General features: G+C 40.9%; 1 protein-coding gene across 2 annotated transcripts; it reads left to right on the top strand.

The window, feature by feature from the left end:
- Positions 1 to 1,437: 1,437 nt before the first annotated feature.
- gabra1 (gamma-aminobutyric acid type A receptor subunit alpha1) lies at positions 1,438 to 24,933 on the top strand. 2 transcript variants are annotated; one of them, XM_028420959.1, is made up of 10 exons: positions 1,438 to 1,524; positions 3,863 to 3,968; positions 7,723 to 7,835; positions 8,837 to 8,904; positions 10,417 to 10,637; positions 11,902 to 11,984; positions 13,083 to 13,226; positions 14,325 to 14,477; positions 23,351 to 23,553; positions 24,082 to 24,933. In XM_028420959.1, exons 2-10 carry the CDS (start codon positions 3,889 to 3,891, stop codon positions 24,403 to 24,405), a joined length of 1,389 nt encoding a protein of 462 aa, XP_028276760.1. In that variant the 5' UTR covers positions 1,438 to 1,524; positions 3,863 to 3,888; the 3' UTR covers positions 24,406 to 24,933. The 2 variants fall into 2 exon arrangements, with proteins under 2 accessions (XP_028276760.1, XP_028276759.1); XM_028420958.1 differs by lacking the exon at positions 1,438 to 1,524 and adding an exon at positions 2,260 to 2,374.

The following is a 24,933-nucleotide window of genomic DNA, read 5'->3' on the forward strand; positions in this document are numbered from 1 at the left end:
GGTGTTATTGATTCAAGATCCTGCAACACGTTAATGCTGAATACCGGTTGGTAGTTTAAGTTGGCCTGAAGGAAAACAAATTATCACCACATGCTGAACCATTATGGGGGGGTTTAGTCAATATCACTTTTTTAAAATTCAAAAGCACTGTTCCCAGCGAGTGATTATTTCCCTATAACCTGCACATCTCTCACCTAAATTACCATCATCCATCTCCTCTCCGTTTAGCCCTGCACACACACACACCTCACTTTCACTATCTATTCCCATCACCTGCCCAGAGATGGAGCTGTGAGAAGGCAAGTTGCCTTTGCATTGTTTAAACAGCCTCACTGAATATTGGGATTAGTTGATCACTTGCAATGATTTTTGGCAGTAGTTATCTGTTGTTACCAAAAAAAATCTTTGGCAGAAGTGAAGGTTATTAAACGGCCTGGAGGAGGAAGAGGAGGAGGAAGAGGAAAGAAGAGCAGCGACAGTCGTACTTTTTTTTTCTTCCCCTTAACCACTATCCGTCACGGGCGTGCGCGCCAATATGACTGGCACGCGGGCGCACGTGTTGGTTATGCATGCCCGCACGTGCACGCGCGCGCACGGGCAAATCGAGTCACATGCAGCGGTGTCGTCTGGCTCTGAGAGAAGAGAAGCAGCTTGAAACGGTACTCCCTGTGCATTACAATAGCATTAAATCCACAGAAGGAAGTGGGTGGGGTTGTGTAGAAGGATTTTTTTTTGCATTGTTGTCATCATGAAAAGATGAGCATGCACCTGCAGCATCAGGTTCGGAGGCAAGAAGAGCGAGGGCGAGGAAAAAGTGTGTGTGTTTAAGTGTGGAATCCAAATATTTGTATTGTTATTATTTTAAGACAAACAGATGAGAGACGGAGTGAAATGAGCTCATGGCATCCCTCATAACTAATCACGCACATGCACTACTTGATTCACGCGTGAGGAGTCCACACACACACACAGAGTGAAAGAGAGAGAGAGAGAGAGAGAGAGAGAGAGAGAGAGAGAAAGCGACGCGCTCACAGAGGAAACGTTGCACTGCAGACCAGACTGACGTGACTACACTGCCAGCTCACTCTGCCTGCTCTGATGAAAATAAACCCTCAGTCAAAACTGAGGGCGCAAAATGACTTGTTCCTCTGTCAAAAGCATTCTAAACCCAGAGCCAGGGGATATTTATAAAGAGGCTTATTCGTTCATGAATTACACTGATGATGATGTAAAGTGCCCATAAGAATGTCCTTGTTTCCCCCACTCATGCCTTCTGCTGTAGTCCTCGCTGATGAAAATGTCCTCTGATTTGTAGTTTGACTTGAAATACGCAGATGACTACAAAAATATACGCCGGTTATCACAAGCTCGTTTTTTCCCTCCCTTGCAGATGCACGCAGCTGAGCGCTCCTCGCCGTTCTGTGCTCAGTCTGGAGTGGCACGGCTGTAGCAGCAGTGATATTTGGCTGTAAACAGAGACACAGTGCTGTTGTCTCGATGCGAAACGTGGGCTTTTAGGAGACGGTGAGTGATTCGAGGAGGATTTTATATTGCACAGAGCGGATCATCTCATCAGTGCAAGCTGGGGACACGATTTTCTTTAACATTTTTTTTGGAGGCGTCTTCAACCCAGCTTGTGCGCGCGTATCCGTTTGTGTGCTCATTCTTAGTTTTTGCTTCAATGTAAGTACTTACGGTCCGGTTTTATGACAGCTATACTGTCATCCATGTAGATGTCTTGGTTGCGAGGCGATCTTGTGATAAATATCAATTTTTATCTCCTTGGAAATCGTCACGTAAGAGTCGGGGAGAGAGAGAGAGAGACAGAACGCGCGATAGGAGAGAAAAACGAGGAATCCCAATTGAAAATGTAAGAGGATTTTTATATAGCAGCCACTGAAAAGAGATTAGGGCGACAGCAGTGGAAGTTAAATTGTGCTGCATATAAAATGGGCGGGCTTGTCCTTATATTAGGTTGGCACAGTCTATTCTAAAATTAAACAGTCTGCGCTTGGACATTGTCTGTTTACCATGCGCTTCATTTAGATGCACGATCTGTGTGCTATTTTTTCTTTCTTTTTTTGTAATTTATTGGATAAAGGGACCTTCACGGCTGCACAGAGCAGATTTGTTAGTTTAGCAGAACATTTCTGTTGCTGACAGACTGAGAGTTGAACTCACTACAGCACCACCAATGAACAGTGAGAGAGACCTGCGCATATCGTCAGCAGCCGCTTCTCCAGCCTCAAGCTAAAATTCGTCAGATCTGAGATCACTGAGGATTTTTTTCTCATTCAGTCCGGCTAGAAAAGATATTCGCAAAAAGTTTGAGGATATAGGCAGTGGGCACCGAATATACCCCGACTCATCTGCTGTAAGTGATTGTTTTCCCATTTTTTTTGTTTCGCATTTTTTATATCAGGGGAAAAGGAAGAATATAAGAGGGGAGTAACGGTCGGATTTAGAGAGAGAGAGGGAGAGAGAGAGAGAGAGAGAGAGAGAGGGATGCTTTATGTTGCTGGACACCGCTAGAATCGAGTTTTACTGTGGAGAAGGGGGAGTTTGCCGTCGAAATTAGGACCGTTTACGGCGCATTTTATGGCAAACGAGAGCCGTTTGACGCGAGGCAGCCTGGTTTCAGAACCACGGACAGCGCTCCGAATAAAACAGCATCAACGCACATTTGCTTAATTACTCCGCCACGCACGAATTGGATCGTCACGCATGTATTTAGACCAAGCTTGCAGGGATGCCAGTTGCATTCTTATTTTTTTTTTTTAGCTCAGATAAATATATTCATATATCGCCGGTGAGAGGGTGACATTCCCTCTGAATAACTTAGAAAGTGTGCTTCTGCGGGATTTTCTCCTCCTCTATTCGTTAATCTGCATCATCCTCGCTTTATCAAATCCTTGTCCAAGCAAAGGATTTATTTGATTTTTTGTTTCATTTTTAACAGAACATTGTGTGTCCACATCGACTCCCGTCCGCTCACAGTGCACCCACAGAACATCACAAGCAAGTGTCAGGGGTATTGTCCTTCTATGTGGGCTGTGTTTCGGTGGCAGAATTCTTTGGTCGTTTTAGCGCTTTTTCTTTACAAGTAAGTAATTGGCCCTCTCGTGGACACATAGATTATGATTTCATATGTGAATTTTGAGCAGTGTGATTTGCATGCAGTATAGCGCAGCCTATTGCTTGCATACTTTGTGACCCGGCTGACATCATAGCTAAATGATTGAGGAGGAAGCAAATGGTCTTATTTTATAAGGGGGGGGGGGGGATTTGGCTTGATATTGCGGTACTGCCGCTTTTCACATTGCAGGGTATTAGAGCAGGCTGTGCACAGGTGCTACAAGCTCACACTGTGTTATGTAGTCGGTTGTGTGCTTCGCTGTTATTTCCTCTTAATTATTATGCGCTACAGATGCAGCCATATAGCGCATGCTTGAGCGTCAGTTATTAACGTGTATTTACTCTGGGTCCCTGTTGTGATCATCGAAACGCTCAGTAGCTATTTGAATTCCGTCTCCCCTGTGGGTATTGCTGTAGAATATGTCTCTTGTCAATGTGACACCTAATTCAAAATGATGATGTGAAATATGTGATGGTTGTGTGTATGTGCTATGGTCCAACACATATGACAGGGCCATTTGGTTTGATTCATGTGCTCTCAGGGAACCCACGAGAACCTGTTAAGAACCAAACACCTCAACATCTTGGTAGAAAGGAGGTCCACTTCACATCCTCCACGTTCATGCTTGCTGTTGTTCTTGTTTGTTGACACTTTGTTGGCGATAATGGTGGACCACCTGTCTGCTGTGACTTGTTAATGTTAATGTTTTCTCTCTTTGACCTCCAGCGGTGAAAGGTCCTCATATTGCAACTATGTGTGGACGGAGCAGGGCAGCCTTCCTGTCTCTGTGGGCTTGCTTGCTTGTCACTAACAGCGTACTGGGTGGAAAAAGGTAAGAACAAACTTTATCTTATGGATGCGTATGTGCTTGTGCATTACATTGATAATAATGAAGCAACTGTAAATGCACAAAAGCCACTGATTGTCTTCATTCCTGTTGAAAAAGGATCTAAATGCCACCTAAATTATCAAAGTATCATTGGGGTGCTGTGATTGGACGTGAAGACCAGACTGCAATGGATGCTGTATTGTATGCGGTTTTGTAAGAAAGGACAATTAACTGGTTCAGCGCTTGCCAAATGGTCAACTGGCTATTAAATCCGTCAGCCAGCCCAAGGAGGCAACTAGTTGTACACCTGCCGGATTGATAGCATGTCTTTCTGTCTATTGCTTGGTTTATTGGGTTACACTCTTGCAGAGCATATTCACTGTGGTTGTAACTGGGACATCCCCAGGACACCTGCATGCTTATAATTGCATAGAGGTAATAATAAGTGCGACAGAGAGAGAGGGGGAGAGATGAGGAGCCAAAATAGCCATCCCTCACTTTACACATTGTGTTGAGTATTTTGGTTCAGTAGCCATGCAGGACAACATCTACATTCTCAGTTTATAGACCTGGGCTCAGTACAGTAGGTGACGCATGCTGCACTGTGATATTTGGCACACATTCCTGCACATGTGTTTCTGACGCTTCTTCTCAGTGTCAGCACTGAAGCTTCAGCTGTCAGCTAACCAGAAGCAGACAAACAAGAAGAGAAAGAAAGAGAGAGAATTGGATAAGATATGACAGCAATAAGATCCACTGTCATGTGACCGCCACTGCATTAATTCCCACATGATTCAAACAGTTGGCATTGTCATTCATGTGTGGCGTATTGCAAAATATGCATAATCTGACTCCCCTCCTTGGATTAATGTGGATAAGTGACACTAAACAGTGCAGCATATGGAAATGCCGTTCATGGACACAAATAAAAACAATTCCAAAAGTACAACTCGTCAGCTGCTGCAGCTGCACGAGATCATTTGAAGTCACATTCCACTGTGGTTCTTGCAAAGAATCCCAGAGAGACCGTAGGGATCAGGATTTTCTTCACGGTTGAATAATTCAGTAGGACTATCACAGGCAGTTGACTTAAATTGTGATGTATTGAGATGGTCCAGCTTGCTTTCTTCAACAGCCACACCACAAACACACATAACCACACAGTATATTCCAGCAAATATAGCCACAAGCACACAAGGCAAAGCTGCAACATGCTCTAGTTCAAATGATTCATTGCACTACGCCAGTTTTACACACTGATTCGATTAAACTGATTAATCTCAGCTAAAGGTTTGGCTCCACATCCACTGGTTAGCAAATGGAGGTAAAGTGTGATGTGCTGCACATTTGGACAAAAAAAGGCTAAAGTACTGATTACCTTTAGTGGGGAACTGTCACTGCACAACTGCAAAGCAATTATCACTGAAAGATTTACTGTGTAATCCAGCCCCCACTTTTGAAGTCAAATACAGAATCTCTCTCTGTCTCTCACACACACACAGACACACCTTAGGAGATTTCTACAAGACACGGTAATCAGGAAGACCTAGCACTGTGCTACAGTATGTTGCCAACGAAAGAAATTGACTTATAATTAGATATCCGGCTGAAGTGAGAGACGGAGAGAGAGAGAGAGAGAGAGAAAGAGAGGGAGAGAGGCAGTAAATGGAGCAAGGGAGAGAGAGAAGAAGAGAGAGAGAGAGGCATTGGCAGTATAAGTGTGAACGGCACTGTTGCTGTTCAGATGACCTGTAGATGGGGATGGTGTACAATGTTTTAGGAGGAAGTAGCCCCTGGCTGATAAACATGTGTATTCTTCCACAGCACCTTTTTTTTTCTCTCTCCATTTTCTTTTCTTATCCTTGACATACAACCTTAAACTCTCATTTCCCACACACACTGTAAAAGCTTAAAGAAAAAAGACACACGTCACATTATTCTTTTCATTACTAACGTAAAATAAAGCACTTATAGTCACGAAATTCGGGAAATGCAAAATGTTTGACCTCTATTTCGATATAAGAGTTCAATTTCACCTTTGCTTCTACAGATTTCATGTTTTTTTAAATAATTTTATTCCCACCTGTCAAATTATTTTAATTAGCAACAGACTTGAAAGAGCCACAGTACATACCAGCTTGTGTTTTCCATCAGCGTATACTATAAGGAAAGGACTGTAACCTTTTGGGAAGACCAAAATTAGTATCGAGCTCTGTTTTGGAAAGGCAGAAATGCCTAATTAAATGAGGAAAGAGGGAAATGCTACAAAGGGACAGGAAAGGAGATTGTGTGTTATTTTTTACCTCAGCTTTAGCCCAATGGATTATGTTGTTTGTATTTCTACATAATTGGCTTCCCAAATGTAAAAATTAAATAAATAAATAAATAAATAAAAAATGTTTGTTTATTGTTTTGAATTTGAGTATTTCAAAGCATGAAATTGCTCATCAGAGTTTCTACTGTTTTAAAGCTGACTTCAGAGAGGTTTTTCCTCTCTCCATTTTTATTTATATTTTTTTGAGGGAATTAAGGGGAATTGGAGGCAGAGAGACAGCATTAACCCTTTTATCAAAATCCACATGCAATGTCAATGGTACGGCTGTATTTAGGAAGTAAAATATTTAGCAGCTCATGTTTAAAGCTGCTTTCAATGTAAGCTCATATGCCAACAGCCTGAACAGCGTCCTTGTCTTGCCCAACCTTGCTTTTACACTTCCTCCCTCCACTGTTATCTTCATTTATTTCATCTTCTTTCCTCCTTCCTTTCTAGCTTCTTTCACGTGTGTCTCCAGAAGCCACTCTCTCCCCTCCCTACTTTTCATTTCAGGTCCTTGCTAACTAATCTTGATGACCTCTCTCTCTCCTTGGAGCTGTTCAGCTATAGCACAGCTTGTTTCCAAACACTTGCTTGTTTATTTTGCATGTAATCAAACCAAATGCTGTTGGCATAAAGAAGAGGGAGAAGATGATAATGGCATACATACTTTGTTAGGAGATTATTATCAGCGCTAACATAATGCAAACATATGCATGGATGTGTATTCAGGCTTGAATATGTGTTCTGATCCTGAACATATTGCACATACATGCATTGACTCAGGTATACAAACACACACAAACATACACTCTCATTCTGGTCATATCCTGCCTTCATAATACACAGCGTAATTAGGAACTGTATCCCTGCGTATGAGTGTGTTGAAATATTTATGCATGAAGATGCAAACGCTGCTCTCACAATCACTGATTGCGAGTGTTTTCAGCATTGCTCTAAGCATTTTGTTTCATGTTGTTCAAAGAGCACATTCAGCATGGCCTTTGTGGTCTAAAAGACCATATTAAGGTATAAATAATAGATTATGATTTCTTTATTTCACTCTCTACTGTTTCTATTGTGCATACATTAGGGGTGTGTGCACACATGCCTGGTTGTTAACTGATGAAAACATGTCTCCTCCTAAGGGACAGTAGATAAAAACCTCTTCCCATGTAACATCTTCCTTACTTGTTCACCTCTTAATAAACACTTGCTTATTCAGTGCACATACATATGATTCCACTGTAACACAATGAGAATTGTAATGGGGCAGAGAAATCAGTTTTGGAGAGTTTTCTTGGCAATAATTTACCAAATCACGATGTGTTTTGTGCTGGTCTTTGATATATGATTCACAATCAGACTTTTCTCTGTTGGCAGTTTTGTCTGTAGCTTTGGACTCTAGCTGTGACTTTAAATTTTATTCTTTTTCTTTGCCAGCTCTGGGCAGAACGGCATGACAGATGAACAGAAAGATAACACTACAGTGTTCACCAAGATCTTAGACAGCCTTCTGGATGGCTATGACAATCGCCTCAGGCCAGGGCTGGGAGGTCAGTAAACCCAAGTCATTGAATATACGTTGTCTTTCATGACGGTTGCTTGCATGATTTTATCTTTCAAACATGGGAATATCATTGTACAGACAGTTTACGAGCCACATGACTGCTAAGATCCATGTCCATGCATCTAAATCCTATGGACGTAGGCTTGGTTTCAGGGTCAGACCCATGCACAATAGCAAAAAGGATCTTACCTGGTGCTTTTGTGAAACACAGAATTGCCATTAAAACCAGCACTTGTGACACCATACAGCCATTTGTGTGTGGGTGGGGACTTTTATTCACTCTATTGTCCACTATCTATTGTTAGAGAGAGAAACAAAATGGCAGGGTGACAAAAAGACAAATCTGGGAAATGGAAAATGAGAGAAATAGATAAAGAAAAAGAAACAGTGTAAAAAGGGAGAGATAATGTGAGAATTGGTGTGTGAAGGACACCGAGGAGCCCGCAGTACGCTGCAGCAGGCATCAAACAGACAGGCGAATAAAACTGGGCCTGTGGAAGTTCAGCTACTGAAGGGGAGAAATTATGGATTATGATGGGTATCATTCATAAATCATGCTGTCATATTTTAGTTTCAGAATCGCAGCGAATGGACACACACACACACTCACACACACCACACAGCTCTTCCAAATGAATCCCCAGTGGACCCATTTTGGGTATCAGCATTATGAGACGAGAGCGGCATATTTTCAGTAATACAGCAATGCTCAAATTTATTAGGAGTTTGAACCTGTGTCCCAGTAATGAAGCTGACACTGAAACCAATAACAGCAGAAATGGTTATCGACATCCAAAATGGGCATTTTTATGATGCTGTTTTTTCCTCTACTGTGTGTGTGTGTGTATTTATCTAAGTGTTAAATATATTGCTGAAAAGATTGAATGGATCAGAGGCTATAGCCAGGTGGTCTTGTATTAACAGGTAGTTAGGGGCTAATGAATGCCACTGATAGTCACTCACTCTGGCAATTTCTTGCTTCAACAGAGCGTGTAACTCAAGTCAAGACTGACATTTTCGTGACTAGTATTGGGCCAGTTTCGGACCATGACATGGTAAGACTCTTTTTGCCTCTGTAAATGTCACGAGTCCCCCCCCTCTTTTTTTCTTTATCCTCATGTCTTCTAACCACCACCACAGCGGTCTCTAAAGTGTATAAAAATGTATTGATGTGATGATTTATTCCATTAACCCGGGATGTGTTAATAAAACTGTCACTTGCAAAATGTATATATAGTGCAGGGTTCGTAATCCCACCCTACAACTGCCATCTGTACTCGTAAATATGAAGGCATGACCTTTGACCTTGAAATGTGTTTGTTATTTTTTTTAGATATTAAAATGCTACCAATATGTTTTTATTGTGTTTACTAATCTATTAAGTCATTAATGGTTGAAAACACTCCTAATTATCCTGCTGACCCCCCTTTAATTGATTAAATTGCATCAAATTTAGCTGGATGGTGTCATGATTCGAAAGGTCAAGTTTGTGAATCACATGGGAACGGCAGCAATTCAACATAACAATTAAACATAATTAATTGTTTTCATGATTTCTTTCTTCAACACCTTAAAAAGCAAATCTAATCTTTGCCCTGTGCTCCAAAAGCCATTATATCTCATCGGAATGATTCACTACTCCTCCTTTAAAGAAAAGACTCTGCTGTATGCACGTAAAGTGAGTCTACTCTATTTGACATAATCTCAGTTAATTGCACTGCTGACATGCGGGGCCAGGACTATTTTGCTCTTCTGTTAAGGCCAGAAGGAAAAGCTGAGAAACATTTTCCTCATCTCCAGCCTTTTTTTTCCCTTTCCTCCTCCATTACCTTGAAGTTGTTTCTGTTTCAGTTCATACTAATTATCTTACGAGAGCCGCATGAAAAGTGGGGGGAAAGAGAACAAAAAAACAGGCTGCGTTGTAATTTTTACAGGCTCTCTCTTTACTCTGCCGGGCAGTCATGTGGAACCATTAAAAATCTGCTCTCAACCACAGTCATTAGCTGGCTTGAAATGAAATGTCCTCCTAATTTTGTGTCCAGTGCTTCCTTTTTGTGTCCAGTCTAATTTAGATTACTGAGAAAAAAAGTGTCCCCCAAAGAGAAAAGCTAACAATAATCATTTTTGGCACTTACCTAACAATCCAATACCAGATACCAAATGATCCTCTATTTGCATTCTAAACTGACCAAGCTATAATTATGTGAACGATAGAAAGGAAGGAAATGGAAAAGTAACAACACACATTATGGTGTCAAACAGAACAATTACAGTATTCTTTTACAAGAGACACCACCCAGAAAAACATGCACCTCCATCCACAAGGTCCTCCATATGCCTGCCAAAGCCTTTAACATTAACAGGCAGCTACCAACGAGAATCCAGGCCAGGATAAATGTAAGAAAGTCAAAGTGACACAAGCAGGAAAAAATAACACAAAAGGGTAATAAAAAAATAAGGCTAGATTACTCAGCGTCTTCTACAGGCCAGCTGCAGATGCAAGAGCTACAGGATGGCTTTTTGTTAACTTCTTCTTTCCTTCTCCACCTCTCACCATTCACCTGCAGGAGTACACTATTGATGTCTTCTTCAGACAGAGCTGGAAGGATGAAAGATTAAAGTTCAAAGGCCCCATGGCCGTGCTGCGTCTTAACAACCTGATGGCCAGCAAAATCTGGACCCCCGACACTTTCTTCCACAATGGCAAGAAGTCAGTGGCCCACAACATGACCATGCCAAACAAGCTGCTGCGAATCACAGAGGAAGGAACTCTGCTCTACACCATGAGGTAAGTTCACACATTCGTCTTCTACCTAAATGGGTGTAATTGTAGAAATCAGCTGTTTTGAGATTGCCAGAAATGCAGACCTTGTCTCACTTCAAGCAATTCATTGATGATGAGGGATGAGAGCAAAGGTACCATGAGTGTATCTGACTGAAATGATGGCAAGTGATGGTAATAGTTTAACAAATCTCTTGAAATGATTGAAGGTGTCAGTCATGATGGGCGCTTTTTGCAGCATGTTGTCCATTTGAATGCATGTGTAGCTCTTTCCCCCCTTGGTTTAGATGTGTTGGGAACTTGATCCCTCCCCAGCTGGACCTACTTAGAGCAGGTTTGAGCTAAGTGATTTCAAGTCATAAGAGGTGTTATTGGTTTGTTCTTGTTGTTAGTAACCATACAAAAGACAATTAGCAGCCTTGCTGTTTGAATAAAGAGCCATCCATATGCAGGTGAATGGTCAGTTGTTTATTGCTTCTTTCCAGTTTGTGAATAACAATGCTATAACTATGTATGGTTCTTTTTACATAGAGACGATTTACTGCTCTAGTATATTTTCATTTCTATTCCTCTACATTTATTCAACTTTTCCCCTTTGAGATTACGCTCAGCCACATAAATTCTCATTACAAATCACATCTTTCCATAGTAGTATTCACAAGGAAAAATAAAATAGTTTTATCCTGTCATGATTTATCACCGTGGGAGTGCTACCTGACAGTTGTGAACAGGAAGATAAGGTGTACGGCCAGCTGAGCCGAGCTTAGAACTACCAGTGGCACCTCAGTAGCCTTCAAGCAGCGGACGGGTAAATAAACCCTTCATGACAGTGCAAACCTTGATGCACACCACAGACTGATGCTAATGTGAGATGTCTAAGGCAAAGATCGTAAACCATTTGTTTCAACATGTTTACTAGCAGGGGGGGGCAGGGGGGAGGGGCAGGACCCATATTGCTGTCACAGATGAGTGAGATGAGGGATAGATGGGAGATTAGTGTGTCATGGGTGGCCTGACATGCTGTTTTTCACCAAGCTGTCAGGAAATAGAAACCCACGGCTCAGGGAGCTGGAGCATTTCTGTCAGTTTGGAAAAAAGAAGCGCAGCTTTGTTTGATGGTGGAAAAGTCTCCGATGTTTCTGATGAACAACTGCACTTCCTGTCTTAATTTACCCTGCCCTCATGCTTTCTCCCAGGATTTTGCTTGTTTTTCCTTGTTTTTCATGCTCCAATTGTATTTTTAACTCATTGACCTCATGAATCTTTACAGGCTGACAGTACGAGCAGAGTGCCCCATGCACCTGGAAGACTTCCCTATGGATGCCCATGCTTGCCCACTGAAATTTGGCAGCTGTAAGTAGCACCTGTAGTTACATTCAGCTATACTTGCATGCACAGACACACAAATACCACTGTGTGAGGCATTGTGGTGACTACCTCATCCAACTGGAAGCAAGACCCTGGTGGCAGTTCCTGATAAGGGATGCCAGATGGGTAACAACCTCCCATTCAACCCTTATAGACCTTCTAAGACCCTGTAAGACCCTGGCAGGCATGCAGTGTGCAGACCTGTGTTTATCCAAGGCAGTGTTCTCTGTAATATTGCCAGAGCATCACACCAGCTGCTCACTGCTGACAGCTACACCTACCCTGCAACATCCATGGGAAAACGCGACAAGCGATAGAATGATGCAGTCAAGAAGAGTGAGGAAAGAACCAGAGGGGAGGGAAAAAATGGGGTGGGGTGATTTTACACTAAACCAATAGAGAGGTGAACATCACACGGCCTATGTGCCATCCCTCAGACAGCTACACAGCATGAGTGAGCAGACCGAGCCCTAACTGCCTTTAAATTGAACTCACTCCCTAAATATTTTAGTGATGAGCTCTCTCTTCCTTATGCTGCAGTCTGCAGTTGAGCCATCCTTTCCTCTGCAGTGGTCGAGCCACACTGCAGCTTTGACAGGTTGGGTGGCCGGAGGGAAGAATAGACTGACTTAGCTGTTTTAAGGTCATGTTGTCCTGTTGAGATGTTGTTTGCTTGTTTTCTTATAAGTTGAACGGATGACATGATGTGGCATGGCATGATGTGACACAACATTATATCACATGATGAGGCAAACTAAATAACATATAGGCAGGAGGATCTTAATAAAACATACAGAGAGTAGGTCTCTGTATCTTGGGGAAAAATATGTTTAAATAGCAAATAAGGCAAGACAGGCAGCACTGGGATGACAGCAGACAAGATGAGACTAAATTAGATGAGGTAAGACCAGAGTGGGATCTGAGCGGGAGACTTCATTTTGTGTGTTTTTCTTTTTCTTTTTTTTTTATAACTGGCATCCCTTGCAGCTCCAAAAATATAACCTTCAAGGCAACGTGTGAGAACAGACACCCAGCAGCAAAATAATTTATAACTTTTTTTTATACTCTGCTCTTTCTTGCCAGATGCGTACACTAAAGCAGAAGTGGTTTACGAGTGGACCAGAGGCGCTGCCCAGTCTGTGGTAGTGGCAGAGGATGGGTCCAGGTTGAACCAGTACGATCTGATGGGGCAGAGTGTGGATTCTGGCGTGGTGCAGTCCAGCACAGGTAGGTTTCAGTTATGCTAGTAATTCTATGATGATATGAGCTGCTAGAAAATATGAAGACAAATGATAGTGTCCTTCCTCACTGCACAAATGATGATCTCAAACTAGAAATTTGGAGAACTGAACCATCAGTGCATCTGCATCTTCGGTTTGTCGTTTCATAAGTGACAGACCTTGTCCCAGATTCATTATTTCCCCACTGGCCATTAGGTTTTTTTTTTCTTTCACCTCATTTTGGTCAATTGATACTGGCAAAAATTAGTTACAGGATAAAATAGGTGACCTGTTTGCAGAGATGTTACTGTAGCTGCAGGCAGAAAATGATGCCTGAGACGACCCCTGTCTCTCCATCAATGCCTTGGTTTGCAACTAAAAGGCACCCAAGTGACTTAAATGCATTCTATTATTATTTCCTCATTTGTTCCAGTTTTGTGTGCCTTTAATAAACCTTGAGACTGTTCTTTCTTTGACTGGCTGTGAATGCACTGATGAAGAGGATCATGCCTGGATATTGAGTTTGTTGACAAATGACACCCATAACTGTATCAATATATCTCAAGTGCAATAAAACAGAAAGGCCAAAACACAACAAACCAGTTAGAGAAAAGACTTCAAAATAGACAGCAAAAAAGACAACAAAATATAAGTTACTTTTTGTTGCTCCAGTGCATTTGGCGTCAAGACCGTTTTTATATTTTAATAGACTTGTAGATATGTTTTAATACGTTTATCAATACAGAAAGAAAAGTAAATCAATCATATAGTGGCAAAAGTTTTCAGCAAAGAAACCTGCGATACTGACATGATTGACATGTCATCTTTCATCTGCCTTGGTGAGTGTGTAACTAAATGCGGTGCGCATTTGCCATTAATTTGGTTTTGAGCTAATGGATCAGATTAGATAAATACTTTAAAAGTAATATTGTCAGTGGTTAGGGTAATATTACATTTTCAGTTTCCCCATCAGGCTCGAATGTCTGTAATCATTGTCTAAGAAGAGCGGAATGTCCAATTCCTGCTGAGTCTCTTTCTATATTTGTGTAAATTTCTGTGTGTATGTGTTGTAACTTTGTCTTATCCTTTGTGTGTTGACAAACAGGGGAGTATGTTGTGATGACAACCCACTTCCACCTGAAGAGGAAAATTGGTTACTTTGTGATCCAGACATATCTACCCTGCATCATGACAGTCATCCTCTCCCAAGTGTCTTTCTGGCTTAACAGAGAGTCTGTCCCTGCCAGGACTGTCTTTGGTGAGTTGTCTGGTATCTTCTCTACTAAACATCTGTGGCAACAACAAAAAAAAAATGAGCCCTTCACCAGAAGGTTTCAAATCTGTTCTTGGAAAATTAATGCGGAACAATGACACATTAGGCGCTTACTCAGAACTATAGTAGGTTGGGAAAAATTGACTAAAACCACTGGTTTGCAAAAATAATGCGGTTTTTATGATGTATGTGTCAAAATTCAAAAACAACCATGTGAAAATGTGAATTACAAAGAAGAGAATTGGCTCCACAGAGCGTATATTGACTGGCAGAACAGAAAGATCAGGCAACATACTGATGCATGATGAAGCAGAAATACCTCTGACATTTACTTCTGGATCTGATATGACACAGCAACTGACTGCAGCTTTATTTAGTTCTTCCATTTAGTTCTTTCAAAGGACTAAAAATGTTTTTGCTGTCACTACTTGCTACAGTGTGAACAACATATTTGAAGGCATGACTTCAGTGTGAGTCTTCTATGATTTTAGACAATGCAGTTTTACATCCCTTTAACAACATCTTGATCATTGGCTGACTGCCTGGAGTTTGCTGATTGTTTGGCAACTTCACAAGACAGGCAGTCACATCAAGCTTCTAATCTGTAATAGGTTTGTTTCCTAAAATGTCAAATTTATTTTTCTAAAAGAGACTGATTGAACATTTGTTGATTGAGTCCAAACTCACTGTAGGCTACAACATTTCTGTTCTGTCATTGCAGCAGTGAGGTGAACAAGAGCTTTAATCAGTTGTGGCTGGCTGCAGTAGAATTTTAAATACAAAGCTGTGTGTGAATTCAGAATTACGTGCTTGGAATGTTCGACTGGAAGTCTGTGTATTTGTGGTTGTCTGAGTGTGATGAAAGTGCTCATCGACGTGCGTGCGTCGCTGTGTGTATGCATGCGTACATAACCCCGTGTGTGTGTGTGTAAAGTGCATGTGTGTCTGTGTGTATCCGGTGTGTATCTGTCTGTCACACTAAGGTCTTACATAATATCGCCCAAAAGGAAAGCTCTTGCTAGTCTGCAGCATGCTCTGTAGCAGCACAGCACAGCAGCAGGCAGAATGTCCTTGAATTACCTCTCCCTACACACTTTCTTCTTCTTCTTTTTTTCTTTTCTCCCCCTTCACTCTCTCTTTCTTTCTTCATCTTTGTCTAATGGATGTCAGTGTCTCCCCTGGCCCACTACTTAAAGAGCTTTCCCAAAATCATTATACAGACACCAGATTCTTGCAGCTCTGCAGTCTCCAGCAGGTTTTTCTACTCTTCCTGTGATGTTTTGGTGCCTGTTTGTGCAAATGTGTGTGAGCCACAGCTTGCTACCTGCGGTGCTACGGTCACGTGTTGAGGGGGGAAAATGAGGATGGCCTAGATTAGATTCAAACAACTATCTAGGGCATGTGTGTCCCTCATGCTATCACTGCTGGTTCAGCTTCATCAGATTACATGTATGTCGCGCATGCACACACACACACACACGCACACACACACACGCACACACACACACACACACACACATTCATAGCTGACTAAACACACATACAGGTTTCCATGAAGACACAGAGCACACAATGTCCTACCATTCCGGGATAGTCATTCATTTGATTAATATTCAAAAATGGAGACAGAAAATGAATGAGGTTGTTCTTCAAAGAGGTTGCAATGTCAATTTAGCAATAAATGAATCATTAAAAAGACATAGGAGACAGGCAGGATCTTTCATCGCCATCTTAATCCTTTGACTCTCAACTAAATCAGGCATTTATATGCTATATCAAACCATTGTACATGTGTCTTGCGTTGTTAAGACGAAGGGGTGGAGTGAGTGTCTTGACATTGGAGCTCTTATGGTATGCTGCTTACACGCCATATGGCTTTATCTCAGCAACTTATGTGCAAAATGCAGCTTTAATAAGAGGCTGGCAGACAGGTTAGGAATGATGTGTTGCAAGTTCATGTCAGAGGTTAATGTCTTCCATAGTCTCAGTCCACGTAACGCTTGCTGTGTGCTGGGGAAAAAAACATCTTTCAGCACATTCTGTATTCACATATTGTCCTCATAGCACCTGAAAAAAAGCTGCACTTTTTACATTCAGTCAAGAAGCAGTTGCAAAAATCCAAACATCAGTACTTCATATAATCTAGTTTTAGCCTTGGAGTCCATGGGGCTTTAGACAAACAGCGCTCCTGGGCAGTGTTGGATGGGCCTACAGCAACAAATCATATGATGTAATTTAATTATTTCTAAAAGGAGTGTCTGTGACCCAGACATAAGGATAAATGATAACCACAGACTTTAAATAAGGATGGACCAACCTTCTGTGACATCACACAATAGATAGTCTAGGAAACATCAACAGCTCACTGAGGTGGGTTCAGCCATCACCATCTTGATGCTGCCTGCGTCTGCCTTACTCCCAGTTAATCCAAATATAGGCAAAACAGTGGCTCCATAGTGGAGCTGTGGAGGACCGAAGGCACCTATAGCGATCTGAGATGGCAGACTATTCTGAGCAGCCTTTCCTTAAAACAATTTAAACTGGTGGGTTACATAAAAATCCACCCCCTGTAGAGCTGTCATGAACGGGGAAATTATTTATAGCGACCACTGAGAATCTGAGACGAGAAATTAATCTTCAAAGGCAAAATAAAATCGAGCAGTGACGCATCAGAAAGCTCTCTTCTTCCTTTATAACCACACATTTTAATTCACCACTCTGTACAGCTGTACAAAAAGTGCCAACATGTTATGTGAGCACTGTGGTTCTTCCTGTTACATCTGAATACACATATGAAGCCAGTTTCTCATTTCCTGCCTTATGAGAGTACACCTTACTGAATGACTGAAGTGTTCACATTCACAGACACCAACTCTGACACACACACACAATGCTAACACCATGAATCAAGTGCTGCACTGGTACTAGGAATAAACAAACAAGTGCTGTATTGCAATATGATCAGGGTCCCAACACAGATGTTCAAAGCTGATGGAGAAACAGCATTATCATGAACAAATGTAGCATTGAAAACCCAGTTTAAATTACATTATGTGACTATGAAGCACAGCGTCTGCGCTAAATCTTTTTCCTAAAGCCTGCCCTGTAGATGAATAGGCAATTTAAAAACACAGCAGTGGGTAGAGTTATCTTATTTATCACTGTGCCGATTAAGAGGCTGATTAGTTTATAGCTAGTTCGGCGTAGTGGAAAACTGTTAGCAATTTATTTGTTTGCAGTCCAAATGAAAACAAAAAAGAAACAGCCACTGACAATGCTGATATGGTGCTCTCTCTCTCTTACTTCCTCACTCCCTCCCCCACTCTTTCTCTGTTTCTAAGCTGTCAGGGACATCAGTGCTCAGAAGATTAGCTCTCTTCCTTTGCTCTTCTCAAAGAGTGATTGGCTGGGTATTCATTGGTCCCATGATGCTGTTTAATGTATCTGCTCATTAAGGAATAACACCTTTTGTGTGAGTGGGACTTTGTACACACAAGCAATCACAAACAAGTGTATGTGACAGGGCATGTGTTTGTTTGCTGTATGTGAACATGCTGGTTGTGTGACAGTGGGTGCTCATAAATTTATGATTACTAGCTGACAACACTGTAGGCAGTGCTGCTACAGTATGTACTGTAATATATGTGTGTGTGTGTCTCACTGTGTGTGTGTTCATGGCAGGAAGCTCACAGCTGTAGTGCTGGCACAGTCATTTAACTCACCCGCCAATCAACATGTCAATTTATTTCTTCATTTATGTAAATGAGTGGTGACGTAGTGCGTTTCTGAGTCAGGTTTTCTTGAACTGTCAGTTATTGATAAGGTGTGAATAAATGAGTGGCTGCAGCACAGCGAGGTTGTTTAGTAGACTTCTAGTAAAGACAGCGTCACTAATGATCAACTGAAAAAAAAGGTTACTTGACAACTCCCCACACAACAATCACACTCATTCATGAGATCATACATGAGTACACTCTTCATTTTACTAACACAGAGTCCAACATATATGCTTATGCGAACAAAATATCCTCAACATACGGATCTTAAGGTGTTGCGTGCCAATATAACAGCCAAGTTTGGACACAGGATTGGTAAGTCAAGCTAGTAATAGTGCAGACTTCTTGCCAATCTTTTGCTTCCTTAATGTATTCTGACCACCAGCATCAGCGCCTTGCAACAAGTAAACCCTGCACAGGATATTACTATGCTGATTTCTGTGCTGTAGTTGTATTGAGAGTCTATGAAGAGCCTAAGAAACAACCAATTACCAAATCCTTTAAGATTTCAGTACATCATTTGCATTTTCAGGCTTTGCAGAGGTATTGTGTTTGCTGGGCTTTTTCAGGTGTAGCTGTGCTGCCACTGAAAAGTTTGTAAAACAGTTCATTAAAACAAAATTTACTGCAGAGGCACCTAATTTGCACCAAGCCTACAGTAAACACAGAGTTTTACTAACACTTCAAGGCCTGCGTATGAGCAGGCGTCCTATTTTACAGCGTACTTTTGACCTCATCCCACATTTTGATTGTCATATTTGATTGGTCGCCTTCTCAGTCAAAACATTGTCAGAGGTAAATTTGTGCCTGAAAACAGGAAGCATGAAAGTAAAGAGAGAGAGAGTGACACAGAGAGAGAGTGAGAGGCAGTTTCCTGAAGGCTCACTCTCCTACTAAGAGATTGGTCTATGGCTTGGCTGTGATGCAACAGCTAACACATTTTACTTGCTGGTGGAAGATAGGTCAGTCTGTCATTCAAGGGTTGTCAATCAAGCTGAAATTAGCAATCATTCTTTAAAAAAAAGGATCAATACTACTACAAGTAATGGTAAACACCTACTGCATTTAAGGAAAAAAATATTTGACCTTTTATACAAGTTAAGGTTAAAAAAAAAACAATTTATTTTAGCCATGCCTGCAGCAACGTTTGATCTGCAGGCTGTTGGGCAGAGCACTAAAAATCTCTCAAGCTGATTACTTTGAAAGACATTAAATCAAATGTATGTAAACTTTACTATGTTCTGTCAAAACCTTATTAAATCAAGTGAATATTACCCAATTCACATCTCACAAAAATGCACTTTTGAACTGTTTGAATCTGTGTGCAGTCCTATCAATCTATTCCTTGCAGCAGTGACAGCCTCCCCGCCCCAAAACACCTCATGATTCATCACTTTAACGCTCTAATTTATTTCTTTCAGTGCCATCTTTCTCTGTATGTTGACATTTTTTTTATTTCATTACCTTGTTCTAACTGTGTGTGAGTGTTGGAAAGTGAGTCTGCAAACAAAGGCTTGTTAGACGATATGTATCATATGTATATCTCAAATGTCAGTGCTTGTGTGCTCTGAGCTAAATTGAGTGGAAGGGACTCCTACCAATTGAGTTACACCACCATTAATCCAGTTAGAACTTTCCAGATCAGTGACTTTATTCATTAACAGCCTTCAAAGCCTCAAGTCTATTAGTTACAACGTGTCAAATAGAGTCATTTAAAACTAGCTCTGGTCATGTTTTAATGAATCAACTTGCTAGTGTTCTAAATGATCCCTGAGTAGGACCATCACTAAATAAACACAAAAGGAATAGATTTTTCTCAGGGTAGGAATCATACTCTAAGCCTTCATGCACACTGACAGCTCAGATGCAGAGGATTGTAAACAATATTGCCCTCAAATGTTTTATTTTGTGTGCAAGGAATAAAATAAACAACCATCCAGGCATCATATCAAGTTTTTTCTTTCTTTTTTTTTTATAAAATACCAAATGATTTTCTCTTTTTTTCTCCCTCCCTTGTGGTATTAAGACATGGAAGACTTGTTTCCATGACAACAGAGCTTGTCAAACACAGTAAAGTATATATGATACCAAGCACCAGGGTGCTTCTTTTGTGAGGACTTGTGTAATACCCAGTGGTGCTGCCTTGATCCTCCTCCACAAAATTAACTGATTTACTGGCAAACAAACTACCTGACAGATTGACATCACTCGGTTGCCAACCATTTCATCCACCTCCTGTTGCCTTCTGTGATCCCTTTCTACTGCTGCACCATAAACTATTTTCAGGTATGCACATGGACCTTCCATCTCCCAGTACACATGTATTTGTGTTTTCTCATTACTCTTGTAAAATGCAGTCCCTTTGAACACATATTCCTTTTTTCTTCCCTCCATCTTAGTTGGTTCAGACGCAATGGCTGTGAGGCTCTGCTCTTTTGTGCTATAGCACCTGCTGTGGCCATAAGTACACATGATTGCTGGCAAAATCACTTTGCACTGGCTGTTCTCCAGAGGAGAATGTTCTGGCACCCAGCTTTATAAGCAATGACACCTTAACGTCAGCTCCGCTAGAAATTTTCCAAATGCTCTTCTCAAACCTAAACCTGTGTAAACTGCTACACTAAGCAGGTGCTTCCTTTCCAATTACAACTGGGTATGTGTTAATTGTATTTGCATACACAAAAATGAGTATCAGCCACTTAGATAACCTGGTGCTGTTTAATTTTAAAAGGAATGATGCAGAGGGGAGAGCTTAGAATGAAGCTACATCACTCAAAACTTTTACTGTCACTTATACTAATGAACAGACTACAATCATTGATCTATGTTAAAACGAATGCATATAAAATTCTGGTATAAACACCTTACAAAGCAAAACCTATAATATATTCTTATCTCTTGTTGCCATGGATTCCCATGACAATAAAAACACCGTCCAATGGCCTACTTATCAGTGGGTGTAATGCGCCTGTATTTAACAGTAGGCATCTTAATCTTCATGTTCATCATGTAGCTCCCTTAATGTGGGGGCGGCTGAGCTGTGTCCAAATCGCAATTGATTATGAAACATCGTCATCATTTTTTTTTTTGCACCATGAGTAATTATATTATGCAGGTGTTACTCTTAATCATAAATGTCCATTTGAATCTATATCATATATCTACTACAGGCAACAACACAAATAAAATTCCAAATATAAATAACAATGACCTACTTATTTGTTAGTCCCTGTGGAGCCTTAATGAACAAGAAATGTATGATGCACCCTGCATCCCTGCTACGCACATCCAGTAGATCCATCAGAGGTGTCTTGTTCAGTTATGGCTAATGACCAATCATTTATATGGCTATGACTAATGAGAGCATAATAATCATCCTTTATGGTTCATGTCACAGCACCCAGTCAGCAACGGCAAAAAAGCTTGTGAAAAGAGAGTGGGAGGATGAGGAGTGCGTGATTCATCACTTAACAGTCCAGGGCTGAGGAGGGAGTAAAATAAGAATTCATAAAACTGAAGGGAAACAGTTACATTTCACGACACGTGTAATAACTCAGAAAACCGACCCATTTGGCTTTCTTCAATTGGACACTGCAATAAAATGTGACCGCTTACAAATACTTTGCCGTTCGTTCATGTCCCCCTTTATTGCACAAACAGAATGTCATGCTAACATATTTTTGGATTGGTTTCTTAGATTAGTTTTTGAGACAGCTGTGATTCTACTATAATGAACATTCTTCCTGGCTCCGAGTTGTATGACCATTCTCCCAATTGTTTTCTGAGATATTTACATCAAGCCGGAAAGCAGCAGTCTTACCACATGCCCCCCCACTCCACAAAGTAAAGTAAACACTGTGTAGCAGGCATGGATGGCTGCACATCACTTCCTGACTTTGTAGCAGTGGGAGAAGTTTGGCTTCAGGGTTTTCTGCCAGAAAGGCTTTCTAGCAGAAAGATGTAAGGAAGTGAGGTGAGGAAACTGGGTTTGCGTCCTGAACCCTAACACAAATGTTGATGACTATTACTTTATCCTAAGACTTAGCTGATTTATTGATTATTTTTAATTTGCTGCCTAATTAAGTTATGAAATAAACTACTTCTTTTAGTCTAGGAAAAGCTTCATGGTTTGGAAATGGAGCTGTGTTAGAACATGTCAGAAAGCCTTTCTGCCAGGTGTGAATAGCATTCTTAGCTGAAGACACCTGGGTGCTTGTGTCTGCCATGCTATAAATACCCAGGTGTAAATAGCCACACGGACTGTTTTACCACAGGTGCAAATAGCATTGTTTGATACGGACACCTGGGTGCTATCTGCATGACATTTCTCTGGATCTTCATAATCACATAAACATAACTGCTCCCAGAATATGAGCCAATCATGCCATGTGTGTGTTTGCACATAAACATCCCTCCACCATATGTGTGGGAGGGTCATGTCTACATATTTTATATTTCCTCAATAAACCAGGTGTGATTTATAATAGACGGAATGCATGGATGCTTTGCTGCTTGGTCTGATGTTATTTGGTGTGTAAACATCTGTAGTCGCCTGTTCTGTGATGAGCGCTACGCTGTCAGATACAGTGACCCACTTCTTTCTGGTCCTTTCTTTGCTTTTCTAGCCAACGTGTTTGAAAATGACATCTTCTAGGACTGACACAGGCATTCTGCATTAAATATATATGTGTTTTTCCTCCTCATAAAGGTCGACTATTCCCCCCAGCAGCATCTAGAACCCTGCACCTTTCTAGATTATTAAAAGCATGACCTGCAATCTTAGCTGCTCATATAGAACGAAACACTTGTTTATTTGATCTAAGGAAAAACCAGTGTTTTTTTTGATGGAACTTCAAGATTGTTCCAGTTTTGTGAATACAGCAGGACCTCCTGCACGTTTGTGATCATATCAACAGTATACTAATGTTGTCCTGCTACTAACACTGCTTATTTTTCCTTGTATGACATAATATATAACACACATCAAGATTCTTTCAGGGTTTCATCCATTTTCTTGTCTGTGTATTTATGATACAACAGCATCTTATTCATTCTGTGTGCTTCCTGTGTGTCTTTCTGCAGGTGTGACCACTGTGCTGACCATGACCACACTCAGTATCAGTGCTAGGAACTCTCTCCCTAAAGTGGCCTATGCCACAGCCATGGACTGGTTCATTGCTGTCTGCTACGCCTTTGTCTTCTCGGCCCTTATTGAATTTGCCACAGTCAACTACTTCACCAAGAGGGGCTACGCTTGGGATGGAAAAAGTGTGGTGCCAGAGAAGGTATTTATTATATTTCTCTAAGAAACATAAAAGAAAGAAAGAAAGAAAGAAAGAAAGAAAGAAAGAAAGAAAGAAAGAAAGAAAGAAAGAAAGAAAAACACACCCAAAATAAAGTCATTCATGCAAAATAAAACATAAAATGTATTATATTTATCCTCCGAATACTACAGTGTTTTGCAACAGGGCAGGACTTGACGGTGGAGGGAGCTGGATCGTGCAGAAAACATCCAGTCGCTGTCGCCAGCTCACCTAATAGAAAATGCAATTTGAGTAACATGACATGAACATTAATAGTTTAGTGTTCATCTTGTGCTTTCTGCTCCACTTGTCTCTCCCCTGCAGTTAGCAACACTGTAGTAGTACTTGAGTTTTTTTTTTTTTACTACAGAGCTGAGATTAAAACCTCTACTTGCAAATATTTCAACTAAATTTCATTAACTGAATTTAACAGATGTAAATGTACAAAAAATGTCTTTGTACAACAACATGTCACATTTTTTTTAAATCTTTTTTTCCTTTCTCAATCAGCAAAAGAAGAAGAAGGAGTCACTTCTCAAGAAGAACAACACCACAGCCTACCCCGCTGCCACTGCTACAGCCTTCGCCCCCAATATTGCCAGGGACCCTGGATTGGCCACTATCGCCAAAAGCGCCCCGCCACCTCCAACTGAGCCCAAGGAGGAGCCAAAGCCCAAACCTCCAGAGGCCAAGAAGACCTTTAACAGTGTGAGCAAGATAGACAGGATTGCCAGAATAGCCTTCCCTCTGCTCTTTGGAACCTTTAACTTGGTCTACTGGGCAACCTACTTGAATAAGAAGCCCAAATTGGAGCAGGGGGCCAATCCACACTAATCCATGTTTCATTCCTTTTACATGATACCTGTAATTATTTCACTTTGTTTCATATTCCGGTGTTTATTTTCAGACAAACATGGTGTCCATGCTGGTTTGAATACCCAGTTGTTGCATTGCTTCTATGTTTATCTAAATTTTGACGATTTTGAAAAAAACTAAATACAGAAAAAAAACAACAATGATAACAATACAAACTTTTGAAAGGGTGTTGTTAAAGTCTGGGATGATGCTACTAAGAAAATGCTACTATAACTATATAGCCAAGAGAATGCTATTTTACAACTGCACATAGCCCAAACTTTAGGCGCATTTGTTTGTATGTTTTTTTTGTTTTTTAGTTTTATTCTGTTTTATTTAAACATGGAATCGTAGACATGGTAAAAGGCACTTGTGTATATGCATGGGCAGGGCATCTTATTATTATGTTTTTTTTTTAATTATTATTATTTATACTACACATCAACATTGACTGGTGGCTTATTTTATTTAACATCAGCAGAAAAATGCTACGCACAGTCTCTTTGA

Source organism: Parambassis ranga, chromosome 14 (assembly GCF_900634625.1).
Source record: "Parambassis ranga chromosome 14, fParRan2.1, whole genome shotgun sequence".
NCBI lineage: Eukaryota > Metazoa > Chordata > Actinopteri > Ambassidae > Parambassis > Parambassis ranga.

Excerpts from the sequence above, each read along its gene's own strand:
- gabra1 (XM_028420959.1), top strand. The coding sequence starts at position 3,889 with ATGTGTGGACGGAGCAGGGCAGCCTTCCTGTCTCTGTGGGCTTGCTTG. Across the intron at positions 3,969-7,722 it reads AGCGTACTGGGTGGAAAAAG|CTCTGGGCAGAACGGCATGA; the intron begins GTAAGAACAAAC and ends TTTCTTTGCCAG. Across the intron at positions 14,478-23,350 it reads CCCTGCCAGGACTGTCTTTG|GTGTGACCACTGTGCTGACC; the intron begins GTGAGTTGTCTG and ends GTCTTTCTGCAG.